We start from the raw sequence: 14,082 nt of genomic DNA on the forward strand, positions 1-14,082 counted from the left end.
ATATTGAATGTATAGCACTGGAGAATGTAGTGTCTGTGCTGTTGTCGGCACGATGTGACAAAAATGAGTTCGGAGAAAACGGCCTTTGAAGTTGTAATTTCCCTTCAAATCTACGGTGAAAAGTCGCCTCAGGAAAACACTAGCACTGTTTAGATTAGACTATTTCTTTGTTTCCAGGTGAAAGCGCATGTTTAGAGGGAGTCAATGAATGGAGGGAAAATAGGCAGAGATGAAAACAAAAAGCTGCTTTGTCAGGCATAAACTGATTAGAACTGGAATGCCTTGACAGCGTTTTATACTTCTGAGCACTTTAGCCTTGGCGTGTCAGGTTAGGAGATTGTATAGAAAACGACTGAAATGAATGAGAAACGTAAGAACATGGGAGGTTAAAAACAGAGGTGACATTAACCAAATATTCTCCATCATCTACGCAGTATTTTTAGCTTTGACTGAATAATGTTGAAGGCCGTCCGTCATTTTGACAGATTAAAAATGGCGGCGTAATGAAAGTCCAAGCGCAGCTCTGCTCCGCGGCCTGTGGGCCCCCCCCTAAAGCAGCTACATCACCGTGGAACGCGGCGAGGTTTCACTTTGCATTTCGCCCGGGAACAAAGCAGTTCCAACACGAAGCATGTTCACATCAGAGCTGAGAACATCCGCAAAGGACGAAGAGAGGAGAGAAGGAGGCGTGGTGCAGGAGTTAGTAGAGCAGGATTCAAGTTAAAATGGAGGAAATGCAAATAAAAAACTCCAATCTGCATTTGTAATCGTGAAATATGAATGTAAAAGGTGCATTATGCAACTTTTTATGCAAAAAAGTTGCATAATGCTAGCCTGGCCTGAGCCATCCGTAAACTCTGGTCATTATAATCTCCCTACATGTACGTCTGGGTCTGGTTGAATTTCAGCCTACCATTCAGCGAGCGGGGGAGGCGGGACTTGTAGGTGACGTCAAGCATTTGACAAACAACAAAGAGGAAGCCACAAAATGAATATGTTAGTTGTAGTCCAAGCTTATTCCTAACTTTCCTAACATATTTGTAGCATCACAATTCTTCACAGGGACGAGTTTATGACACATTTCACATGGTCACTTTCACAGAAGTGCTGGAAAACTAGCCTACAAATTCATTAGAGAATAAAATGTAATAGCTATGCACTGTATGTTTTGGTTTGCATATCAGTATGATGCTCAACAGAGAGTATTTATTCCTCTTCATGTGGAATGGTCAGACTGGTGCACTGTCTTGAGTTCATGTCCCACATTGATAGTAAATAAACTTCTCCTCCATAAGATATCCAGACTCCTGCCAATATTCATCTCTCATCTCGGACGCCATTGTTTAATATAATGACAGGGACAGTGTTTTCCTCACAAACGTCTGAGTTTACAATATACTGAAAGAGGACGAAGCTAAATTCCTCCATTCCTATAAAAAGAACAGGTATAGTGCCTTTAATGTTGACGAGCAGATGATGCTCTGAATAAGTGGTCTTCCTTTGAGACTCTCACTCTGATTCATGTTTAGTTAAGCTCCATTTATTCTACAACGATTTTTTCCTAACATAAATAACAGGTATAAATCCCTTGACACACCTAAAACTGCATATAATGAGAGATGAAATAATGGCGGATAAAAACAGCCCATGACGGATTTCATTTTTCACCCTGAAATGCTCCCCAGAGGAAGGCCTGGGACGTTTTAAGGCCGTTTCTGCGGAGAGTTCTGTCGCAGTGACATGGACTTGGGTCAAACACACAAACTGCACTCAAAGCCTGACCTCATTCTCTCTTTCTCTCTCTCTCTCTCATGCCTTAACTGTTTTCTGCCCAAACCTCCCTCTCCGCTTCCACAGTCACTTCAGATCAAGTCACACAGCTCTGTTAGACTGCAGCCACCTCCGCCAGCCCCGCTCAGCCAACGGGGCCGTCCACTCTGGGCCAAACACATTTTGAAGACGAGAACGCTGCAGGTGGACGGGGGAAACATTTGAATTTGAAATTTTCGCTGTAGATTACTGACATCCCCTCCTGAAACCGCCACCTTAACGTGGTGGAGGGGTTTGAGCACCCGAATGATTCCGGGAGCTCTGTTGTCGGGGGCTTCGTGCCCCTGGTAGGGTCTCCCATGGCAAACTGGTCCTAGATGACGGGTCAGACAAAGACCAGTTCAGTATGAGAGACCAACAGGCCTGAGAACCGTGAGGCCGTCCTCCTGTGGACCCACCACCTGCAGGAGGAGCCATAGGGGCTGGTGCAATGTGATTTGGGCAACTCCAACAGCTGCCCCAACGACCCGCAATGGACAAGTGGAAGAAAATGGATGGATGGATGGATTACTGACATGAATATGAGAAAACATTGATGGCAGGTTTTCAAAAGGAGCTTGTTATTGACTTTACGAAACGGAAGAACCGCCACTGCACTGGTCTGAGGAAAAAAACAGGTGAAGAGCTTCGAATATCTCGATGTCCATCTCTTCGAGGACCTGAGGGATGGTGAAGAAGGGTCAACAGAGGCTCTACTTCCTGCTGTCCACCCCAACCCCGCCTCCTCCCCAACCTTCTACCACTGCACTATCAAAAGTATGGTTCTCTAGTTCACTGGTTCCCAAAGTGGAGGTCGCGAGGCCTTGGGGTGGGGGTCCCCAGAAGATTACATCCAACGGAATTCTTTTAACATGTAGCCATCAGTGTCTCTCTGTCCGCCATGTTTTCTTGAACTATTTGTTGATTCATGCAAGACGCCGCGAGACAATAGCGAGAGAGGAAGCACCGTGACCTCCGGAGATTGCACTCGGAGTCACGTGTCACTCGGGTGCCACTTGACACTCCTCTACCTTCTCTGGAGCAGATTCATTCCACCCGCCTCAAGAACAGGGCCCGGGACATATCTGTTCTGACAGCGCTCACCCAGGACAGCGCCTTTCTGAAACCCTTCCCTCTGGCCGTCGTAGAGTTTACACGAGGTTCTGCGGTTCATACTTCAGTCCTCTCTCAAATGTCGCAATGTGCTCTGCCAAATGAACCTTCGCTTTAAAGCGTTCGCCGCAAACTCGAAATCGCAAAACAAATCGTGGAAGCCCTAACTGACGCTAACGCCCCGGCCTGACAATGGGCTCCACACGAGTGCGGCGAGAGAGACTTCTTGTCCCAGTTTCTCCGCTGCATCCGTGCTCCAAATTCTTCTAAAAGTGCTGGTGCCCGCCCCCCGTCCATGAGCGCGCACAGGCACGAAAACAAAAAGGGGGGAAACGCAGTGGGGAACTAGAGGGAAAAGGTGATTGTGGTGGATGGGAGGCAACAAATAGAGAACAGTGATGATCGCTGTGTTCCACGTCTCTGAGAAGATAAGACGCTTTGAGAAACACTGGCCTAGATCACGTAATCAACGCTGGAATGTTTGCAGGTTCCTGTCATCGCTACGTGAACAGCTTGACTATTCACAGCAGCAATGTGGAGATTTTTAGCTAGTTTACTCCCTTCATTTCTTAGTTTTAAAGTCAGATTATACAAAGGGAGAACTTGCCCTTTGTGATGCTTATCTCAACGTTATCTTAAAGTTTGTTTTTACGATCTGTGTAATCAAATAATCCATCCATCCAAAAAAACAGTTCACATGGAGGAAAATATATTTTTTGGTCCATCTAACACTTGGGGTTGCCAGATCCTAAGGCTCAGGGTTTTGACAGGCCATATATCAAGTGTTAGCAGTTCTCCGAGCTGAAAGGACGCTGTCTGTTACGGTATGTAGGGGGAAAACAAAACCCCTGGCTCTCCCGGTCTGTGCACCTGACCGAACCCTGGTGTCCGGTTTCCTGGTAGGAATGTCCTCAGAGTGCGAGCAGAACACCTGTTTTCACATTCTGCCAAAGAAACTGTTTGACTCATGCGGGTACGTGTGGAGAACGCCTTAGTGGCTGTTGTGCTAATTATCGATTCCAAATAAATAAAAAGAGGCTGTGAATTATGAATTATTGATGTGCATGCTTCTTGTGGTTTTTATTCAAACAGGGCTAATAAATTGGCCTCTTTTGACATAAACTTCCTCATACAGAGCATTTAAATTCAGCAAATTCAGAGGGCTGACAATGGTGCGCAGAGGAGGAGCTCCATCGAGCACATAAACAGGCCCTTAGTGAGTTTTATTACCGAACTATGAACAAGGGTCGGAGGATTTTCCAGTAGCTTCATGGTGCGGTAGTTTCTGAATGATGCCGCGCAGCCAGAGCCAGTGCTCACCTTTCTGGGGCCCTAGAAGTGAAAGTCCACGAAGGGGCCCTACAGAACCATACAGTACACATCCCAACACTAATCCACGAAGAATGAACCCGTTTACGCTCAAACAGCAGTTAGATGCAGCAGCGCAGGGCAGAAGTGGAGCATGATGACGTGCTCCACTGTGCGAGAGCCACTAACCATTTTTCTACTTCACACTGGGGTTTAGGACGACACTTTTTAAAATGGTCCCATTCTCTCACCTCTGGTCCCTGACCCACAGTTTGGGAACCGCTCATTTAAAACGAACTGAAACCTGTGGCTGACGGTTATTTCTGTCACCACTGACTGAGAATTAAACCTGATGGTAACTCGTTTTTAGACCATGCACATTCAGAGAGCTACAGTTATTGAACGTAACTCGTCGCACCCATGGATTCAACTCCCCTTTGAGACAAATACAACAGCTCTGCCCTCTTCTATTCGCCAAACAGAGAGTGAGGGAGGCTAAATAACACCGTCATTTGACTGAGAAACGGGCCCCTGCGTAGTCTGCCTGTACGAACAAACGTCCATGTGAGTGTTGGGCACAGAAGCACATGTTTCAGAAAGTGAAAGAAGGATGATACAGGCTGCGAAATGGCATGGATAAGAGGAGAAACACAGTTCTGATGGATTACTCACCGGTTCTACAAGTGGCAAAACAAGTGAAGGCAATTGGAGCACTGAGATGATGAAAATCAAAGCCCTGTACCTGTGTTTTTTCCCCATTTACAAATAGATTTCCTTTCATCATCCATCCTTTCTCGTCGTAAACCATACAGGGTTATTGTTTGGATTCTTAGCGATCGTAAACCTGTAAGCAGCACTGACGCTAAAAACAATTAGCCAGATGCTAGTCCAGGCTCGTCAGGTTCATCCAGCAGGACATGAGCCCAATAAGTGCACCTGGCGGGCGGAACACTCCAATCAGACGTCGTGAAATATTCAGGAGATATGGATTTCTCCGGCTCTTTCCCATCACACAATTACGTTTGCAAAGTGAACGTGCGGTGATGCAAACGCAGACACACGCCGGACAGGACACGTGCACCGAAGCCACGCAGCCGCAATCGGATCAAAATGACCGGTGCGGTCCTGATCAAACACAACATGTAAACGCACCGCTTTGGTTTTTGCTCCGGTTTCGTCATGGGGTGAACTCCAAGACATCAAACTTAACACAATAGACCCGTTTCTCCAAAGTGTTGTCTACAAATGTGACTGAATCTGCTTTAGCGAGCGCTTCTCCTTTGACAGAGAATCCATCCCCCTCCCAGGTGTGCCTGAGGCTGTCTACAATAAAAGGACACTCTGAAATGTGCAGTTTTGATGTATGATGTAGTATGACTTTCAGGGTTCCTTTTGTCAGACGCTAGATTGAAGCAACTAAAGATTTGTAAATAGCACTGTTTGTGTGTGTAAATGATTTATACTGTGTATATAGGTACGTTTTTAAGATAAAATTTTAATGAAGTGGAGAAAGGCCCAACCAGGGACTGGAGTTGAAAATAAGCACTTGCTATAAACTGTTTTTGTATCAGCTACAAGCATGTTTGTACTGTCCCTGTCAAATAAATGAATAAATAAATACATAGTGTCTGACAAAATAAACCCTGAAAGTTAAATTGTAAAAGAAGTAGACACAATGAACGTTAACACAGTACATACTCATATATACAGTACATGAGATATATATACAGTATATACATATGTGACCTCACATCTCCTTTAAAGCAAGTCAAATATAATGTTTTTTTAATGCCCAAATACTACATTTTAACGCCACAAACCCCGGGGCGAAAAAAAAATCTGCGCATATTTCATTTCTTAAGATTTGCAAACATTTCATCAGATAGAGGAAAGAGAATTGGGCAAAATGGGAAAGAAAATTCAGCCAAAAAGTAATTTGGTTATTTCCGATGAACTTACTTTGAAAACTTTGGGAATTGCAATGTCTTAATTTCCAATACATTTGTATTTAATGCCAGTTTGAATGTAATGTAATGCTTTTAAATGACATTGAAGACCTCGTTTTTGGCACATTTCATTGAATGAAAGGTCCTTAACACCAGACACAAGGGGATTACTGTTGTCATCATCTCTGGATATTTAGTGAGTGTATTTCACTCACTAAATATCATCGTCTTCAGTAATAGTTCATTATTATGAGTTTGTAATGGGCTGAGATCAACTCTAAATACAACAGAAATCAGAGAAATACATCGTTATTGGGGTTTTGTGAAACCCCTGGATCGCTGCAAACACTCTTCTTCATAATGTAGCAGTTCATATTCCCGTCTTGTGTTGTATCGTAAATGTTTCTGTGTAATGACTGCGTTCTAGCGGACACGTACACGCCGTTCCCCCCCGAGCCGCTCTTTGTAAAGGCCGTGTTTCCGCGGCGTGTTGTCGGACCCTCCCCTCCGCGCCGCCCGCGTTTATGTCCTCTTAACCCTGATAAATAAACCAAGAGCTGGGCCGTGCATTATTGAACACTCGGATGAAGCCGCCGGGGCCGGCCCGCTCACGCGCAGCTTCACGCCGCCGCTGACCACGAGGGGGGGCCTGATCGTTTGGAATCGAGTGGATCCGAAGAACGCGGTCATGTTCTTTTTGTTCAGGAAAGGATTGTTCAGGTACTCACTGATAGCTAAAAACCTGTGGTATCGTCGGCATGGTAACAACCTTAATAGATACAGACAGCATCTCGTTATAGAAGGGGGCGTGGCTTTGCCGAGGGGGAAAATAGAATCTTTAGAGAAACACAATTTTTCACTCTTTTCAGCCATTTTCTGGTGGAATATGAACTTATTTATCGCATAAATAAAGTCAAGTGTAAATCGGGCCCATATGGATATTTTCTCACAGCAGATTGTTCAGTAGAAGTGAAAAAACGGCAGTTGTACCTGGCGCTAGCTAACCGTTAGCATTAGCCCGATGCTAACATGTAGCATCAAGTTAGCATTCTCCATTATTCATGTATTTGTGGGCTGTTGAAACACTTTGCTCCTCCCCATGTCTTTGTATCATTATTTAGTAGAAAACTATATTCATAATTCAGCATTTGTTACAGTCGTTTTTTGAATAATTAGACAAAATTATTTTCCCCCTTAACTGTTTTCAAAAATTACCATATATGGGCGATTCCAGAGATGCCGTCTGTATCTATAGGATGGAAACAGCGTCTGATGTTAGGGGCGGCGACGAGGCTAAACCGCCATCATTCAAGTGTAATCAGCCGCTTCTATTACCTGCGAGTGGTCACACTTCACTGTGATTGGTTAAAGGCTCCTGTCACTCACTTAGGGGCAGGACAGAGGTTGACCAATGGGAGCCATGAGTGGAAAACGCTGAATTAAACAGAAAATCTCTCTGAACCTGTCATATCGGCCAGTCCAGGCGACGGGGTTTGAACATTTCTACTTCTATCGTTCATCCTAAACCCTCCAGATCCATCCTGTAACTGTAAGTCGCTCGTATTGTATTTTACTGCTCCTGAAGTGTCCCCCGTTCAGAAAGACAGAACCTTCCGGAGAAAGCTTCAGCTGGAGGCTCCTCTATTATTCATACGTTGTTTATTCCAGCCTTTGTACAAAGGAGGCACCGGGCTCTCCACAAAGCCCCGGGGGCCCTAATCCTTAAAAACCCCGCGGGGAGTGGGACAGGCAAACATGTTCAACACAAGCACGTGTTATTATGACGACACAGCAGAGCCGGCCGAGGCCTATACGTGGGTTTCAGTCACGTGACACTTGAGGCAATATTTTTGGGACGTTAATTGTCGATGCCGATATGCTCGGACGATATTTTTGGCCGATTTTTCCAAATGTCTGGCCTATAATCCTGTAAAAACAAAGACTTGGCCGCTCCAGCACTGGCCCATTTTATTTTATTACTTTAGGTGACCCAATCATAGTTTCTGTCCCAGCTTTGACTAGCTGCCGTTAGCATTAGCATGTTGTTACTAGCCGCGGCATTTTGCACGGCGATCAAAAATGCAATAGCGGAGGTTAAAACAAATTCTCCAGCATGTCCGTATCGACAGAGGTTTAGTGAGACTTGTGTTTAACAAACTTGAAGCTAACCAATTTTAATTGCGATGTTTCTCACCTCCCCTGAGGCCTATAGCAGGGGTGTCCAAGCTTTTTTCATGGGGGGCCGCATATTTAAGTGTATACGGGGTGAAGGGCCGTATATCAGTAGTTAGTGCCGCAAAACCTTCGACCAGCAGAGGTTTAAATTGTGCCCCATACCTTTATTTAAGTTTAAAACCTTCATGCCAGCTCAGTCTCACAATAAAATGTTAGTTGTTCGGTTAGAATTGTATAGAATTATTACATTTCAAATAAAAAGGTCCATCTCTGGTGACGTGTACCGATACAGCAAGAGGCCGAGGGCCACCATAAATTGGTCTGAGGGCCGCATTTCGCCCCCGGGCCGCACTTTGGACACCGCTGGCCTATAAGGAGCTGTTGATTTAAAGCCCTGACTTTGCTCTTTCCAGTGCAAAAAACAGGAAGTCTCGATCCTTTTCGGTCCCGGAAATATCTGCTTTTATCAGTCAAGACTTCTGGAACGGCAGAGGCGGAGTTTATTGAGACATCCCGGCGCCTTATCGATCCGGTTCCGTAACACCGCAGCTTCAGAAAGTGTTTATGTTTCTTTAAATGTTTTCTTTATTATCATGTAATAGTCTGATACTTTCTCAGCTCACGAGTTTCTTTCAAGAGTTACATAAACGTTTCTACCACAGGTTTCTATGAGGGGCGTGTGGAAGGAGATTTTATGAAGGTTATTATTATTAAGTGCATTAAACTTCTTACAATACTGTGCAATTAGGCCTGTGCGATATTGATGGAAAAAAAATCTAAAATGTTTTTTTTTTTAACCAATTTTCCACCATATAATTTCATTTTTTTTCTTTTTTTTTCCTTTTTGTGTCCCTACGTTTTAAGCCGTTTAACCCCCTTTTTTCCCCTACACATTCTCCCACATGTTTTCGTCATTTCCCTCCCATTGCTCCCACATTCCTTGACATTGGAGATAATTGTCAGTGTGCACATATATTCCTTGTAGACCCAACAGCGACTGAAGAGCGCGAGTATCCAGTCTCTGTGATGAAGCCGCGTGGCCGCTGTATGAACCTGAGCTGTATCTTCACTCATCAGCCTCTCTGCCCGTCCTTCACACCTGCTCCGCCTCGCAGTGCCCCGGCCACTTCACATCTCTCAAACTCAGAGCTCTCAACACAATCTCCCTGGAGAGACCTGCTAAAAGAGCGGTTAACACCGCGCCGAGCCTCGGGGACGGGCTCAGCAACCCGGGCAGGTTTAACTAACTTCCCCTCACGCTTTTTAGAGCGGGATCAGGAAACCATCGCCTACACGTGTGGAGACCAAGAAAGCCTGTTTTTTCAGGTTCAAAGCTAAATCAATCAGGCCGGAAATTGGCTATTCAATAAAAAAAACAATGCAATGGCTCATTTGAAAGCTCAGTACCTCCAGAGTCCTCAGACACACATGAATGGAACCATGAAACCAAGCCGCTCCAGTCTGTGTTTTCTTTTCCACGGGAGAACAACGCGGATCCGTCACATGATGAGACCTTTAACACTAAACGCTGACATCGTGACACGGCCATGAAATGAGGCATTAAAGGCCGCGGCGCCGGATGAGTGCTGACAGTGGCCCTTCTGTACTGTGGTCATTGAGAACTCACGCACTGACCGCGCAGAGCACTGGGAGTCAAAGCCTTCATTTAGAGGGGGGCGAAGAGGGGCCCGAACGGAGCCCCGCACACAAAAGAAGCCCGAGCATGTCCAAGAAAAGCAGCTCTACGTACACTCTGACCCCGTGTTAGGGGCCAAAACATCTTCACGCAGTCTACAGCGGGGCCCAGAGCGCGGCCCTCAGACGAAGATGACCATGATGAAGCCATGTTGTGGCAAACCATCAGAAATATGCAAAAATGTGCCGTCAAACATGGTCCTGAACAGACGTTTCCAGATGTTTTCCACCATTTCTAATGATCCACATTTTCCTCCATTAAAACCTCTTTCCACTCTTTTCCCCCTAATTCTTAAATTCTTAATTCTTAAAACATTTTCCCATTTCTTTCCCAATTCCCAATTCTTTCCTACCTTTTTTTCTTTACATTTTATATCCCATTTACCCCAAATGTTTTCAAAAACAAATTTTTTAAAACTAAATTTAAATTTTTAACAATATTCCCTTATTTCCCCCCCTATTTCTTTTTAAATATTGTAAGTAAGTAAGTCAAGTTTACTTCTGAAGCTCTTTTCACAGATATAATCACAAAGTGCTGTACAAAAAGAGTAAGTAAAAATGTATATACACTGTGAAATTGTCCCATTCAATTTCACAGTTTATTTCACATTTATTACCAATTTTTCCACATTCCTTGACATTGGAGATAAACTCGATATTGTAAACGTTGTTATCTTCCAAATGACAATTTCGATATTATCTTGCCCGCCTCTATGTTCGGAGCTTGAACAAAGGTGGAAAAAAACATGTATTCTGAATACAAGTATTTAGCTACTCCCCATCACTGCTTGTAGTTCTATTTTTAGAAGACTGGGAAAGGGAGAGGGTTGTGTGAGCAAGACTGTCCTGTGTCTAGTGTCTTTTTCATTGTTGTTTTGTTCTCTGTATTATGTTGTGTTTTGTATTATTTGTTTGTGAAATGATGTGTTGTATTTGTTTGATGTTTTGGTCCCCCTTTGCAAACGCGATGTGTCATCTCAAGGGGTTTTCCATTAATAAATTGAAATAAATTGAAATTGAAATAAATTGAAATTGAACAAAAATCAAGGGCCTTGATGGAAAACGTGTGGACGTACTGTGGGACATGTATCGGAAAAAGTATTGTTCACGTCCCGGTATTGTAAACCAAGCACCGGTAAAGGACTGGTATCAAAAAAGCCAGAGTGTGTTAAAGATGTAAATGAAACGACTTAAAATGGCACAACAAAAATAAAAGCAAGCAGGGTTTCCTTGTTTGCTTAAACGGTTTTCTGATTGGACTCTAGTCCAAGGCTGGCATTGACAAAACCAGCCTTTACAGCCACAACCGCTGCCGTCAATGCTACAAATAAACACTATTTTGTGAATGTTATTTTCTGAAGCAACAGAACTGGGAGAATTCGATGAAACCTTTGCGCTTTTTGTGGCGACCATTCAAAGAGTCATGGCCCTTCACCCCCCGAGCTCCCCACCGTGGCCCTATGTAACCGGGACGTTCTTTTCCAGCTTCCGGCCAGACTCCAGATTCACCCACGGTTTACTTCTCCTTTACAGTGACATCACAGCAAGAGGCAAAACATCCACCAGAGCTTCGTTGCTACTAAACAACCCGCTGTAGCAGTTGTGATTCTCGCTGAAACACCCACGCTCTCGTGCACACAGCCCCCCCTCACTCACCGATGATGTAGTAGTCGTGCATGCTCTTGAACTCGTGGCCCCACAGGTTGGGCGAGAACTCCTGGAACTTGATGGTGAAGCGGCGCTCGCGGGCGGGCTCGTCGCACGTCAGCACGATGTTGGGCGTGCCCATCACCTCGCAGCGGTCCGCCTGCTCCCGCGTGGACACCAGGTACAGCTTGTAGAACTCGTACTCCGGAGTGGACCGCGGGGTGTCCTGCGGCGGGCAGATCAAGTCCAGCCTGTCCCCGATCTGAGGGTACAGCACGTAGCCCTTGGCGTCGAGGAACCTGGAAGACAAGCGACAAAACGTTTATATACCAATCCACAAGGACCGAAGGGTTTGACGAAGCTGCTTGGATAAGACGCACAGATGACGGCTAGGCTAGCATTAGCATATTAGCTTCACGGTAAGATGTTTGAAATCCGGATTGCCGTTGTCTGTGTGGACTTTGCGTGTTACCCCCTCGGTCTGGGTGGGGTTTTCTCACCCGAGTACTCACCCAACAACAGGAGATTCACACTAGGCTAATCCTTCAAGTAGATATGCTAAAAACAACATTATTAGCCAAGCGTGCTATGTGGCGAAGGCAATTTGAGCACTGATACCGTATGATGAGATGAAGGCGAACAGATAACCTATATACGAAGTCTTGTGGATTCATAAACACACTTCACAACTTTCAGGGGGGCAAAACAAAGCTGTCCTGCGAATGCTAATGCTAACAACAACAACAACCAGCTAAGTGTGCTAACAATGGTCTGTAATATTAAACTAAATAGGACATTTCAGTCTTCGCAAATACGGCCGCCATCTTGTGATTGTCCAGTTAGCCAAATCCAAGTTTAAAGAGGGGGAATATGAATCAGACAGGCTACGCTAATATTGTTGAGAAATGGGTTTAAAATCTCCAAAGAAATGAACTCTGACTCGGCTATGGCAGAACCGAAATGTGGCGACAACGGCCGGAAACAACTGGATCATTCGGGATTCGCGACATTTGGCGGCTAAATGCTAACGGCTAAATGCTAACGGCCATAGGTGAAAGAGTTCAAAGATCGAATCCTGCTTCTCATACTAATTTCTACCGGAACAAATGGGTTTTACTCGGGGAAGAAAAACAAAATGGATGCTTAAAGGGGCTAGATGTAAGTTCGCCATTTTATACTCACTACTGCCACCTCAGGTCATACACGTAACTGCAGCTTCTATATTAAGCTCGTGCATGACGGCACAGACCTAAAGTAGCACCTTTCTGAGCGACAGTGCGGGATTTTAGAGGCTGGAACATGTAGGGGGAGGAAAATACATATAGTTTAGAGATATCAAATTTTAAACTTCTGAACATTACTGACAAAACTATACAAAAAAAATGTATTGCAAATGTTTTGTCATTTTCATTTAGTTCATAAAAAATGATTTTCTAAATAATGGACAGACCCAGATTTAAATAAATGGTTTTACTTTGTTGACATATTAGTACCAAAGATGATTTCAGAGGAATGTTAGATCTTGCTTAGTTTTTGAATAAGCTAATACGCATAAGTGAAGCTCAATTTTTGCCTCTTTTTTGTGTGTGTTTAAAGCTCAATAAATCAAGCTAGGAATTAGGGTATATTTAAGATATATCAATATATTTTTGAATAAGATGCGGAATTAGACCATATCGCATATATCCAAATAGTTCACATTTGCGCTGTAATTTTATAGGCTATTTTTATTTAAGATATTTTTTTATTTAAATGTGCACCACACGGAGCTTTGTTATACTGTTTATGTTTACATTTTATAGAGAGTTTTCAATAAAACTACCCATATTTGGCTTTGACTTTCACTTAAAGGGGCTAGATGCATGCTAGCCATTTTATACTCACTACTGCCACCTCAGGTCATACGTGTAACTGCACCTTCTATATTAAGCTTGTGCATGACGGCAATTCGGACCCGAAGTAACACCTTTTTGGGGGTTTTAGAGGCAGCTGTGGTGAACAGGTCTGGCCTCATTCACATTAGGACATTGTTGGAACATGTAGGGGGAGGAAAATACATCATTTTAACATTTTTAATCTCTGTATAGTCAATAATTAACATTTCATTTCACAGCTCTTACTTAAAAATCAGGATATATATCGTATATCGATGTTCAACCTAAATATATTGGGATATGACTTTTGGTCCATATTTGGTCCATATCGCCCAGCCTTAGATAATAAAAAAATCCCTCTGAATATTCATAATATTACATAAGACTGTAAAGGAGTCTGTAGGAGCTACTAAAGTGCAGCGGTCGTCGAGGTTGAAAACTGAGCTAAAAAATCTCCATATCGACCACTGCGTGAAAAATCCATACTTTCACCTGCCGTGTCTCGCCTTAAAATG

At 44.0% G+C, this 14,082-nt stretch overlaps 1 protein-coding gene across 2 annotated transcripts in view; it reads right to left on the minus strand.

The window, feature by feature from the left end:
• The window catches only part of efnb3b (ephrin-B3b), a 95,158-nt gene that overhangs the window by 40,447 nt on the left and 40,629 nt on the right, over nucleotides 1–14,082 (minus strand). For both annotated transcript variants that reach the window (XM_079579643.1, XM_079579642.1), the window contains exon 2: nucleotides 11,703–11,992. In XM_079579643.1, coding sequence (XP_079435769.1) covers nucleotides 11,703–11,992 — 290 coding nt within the window. The remainder of the gene's footprint in view (nucleotides 1–11,702; nucleotides 11,993–14,082) is intronic.

This window comes from Gobius niger, assembly GCF_951799975.1.
Source record: "Gobius niger genome assembly, chromosome: 21".
Taxonomy (NCBI): domain Eukaryota; kingdom Metazoa; phylum Chordata; class Actinopteri; order Gobiiformes; family Gobiidae; genus Gobius; species Gobius niger.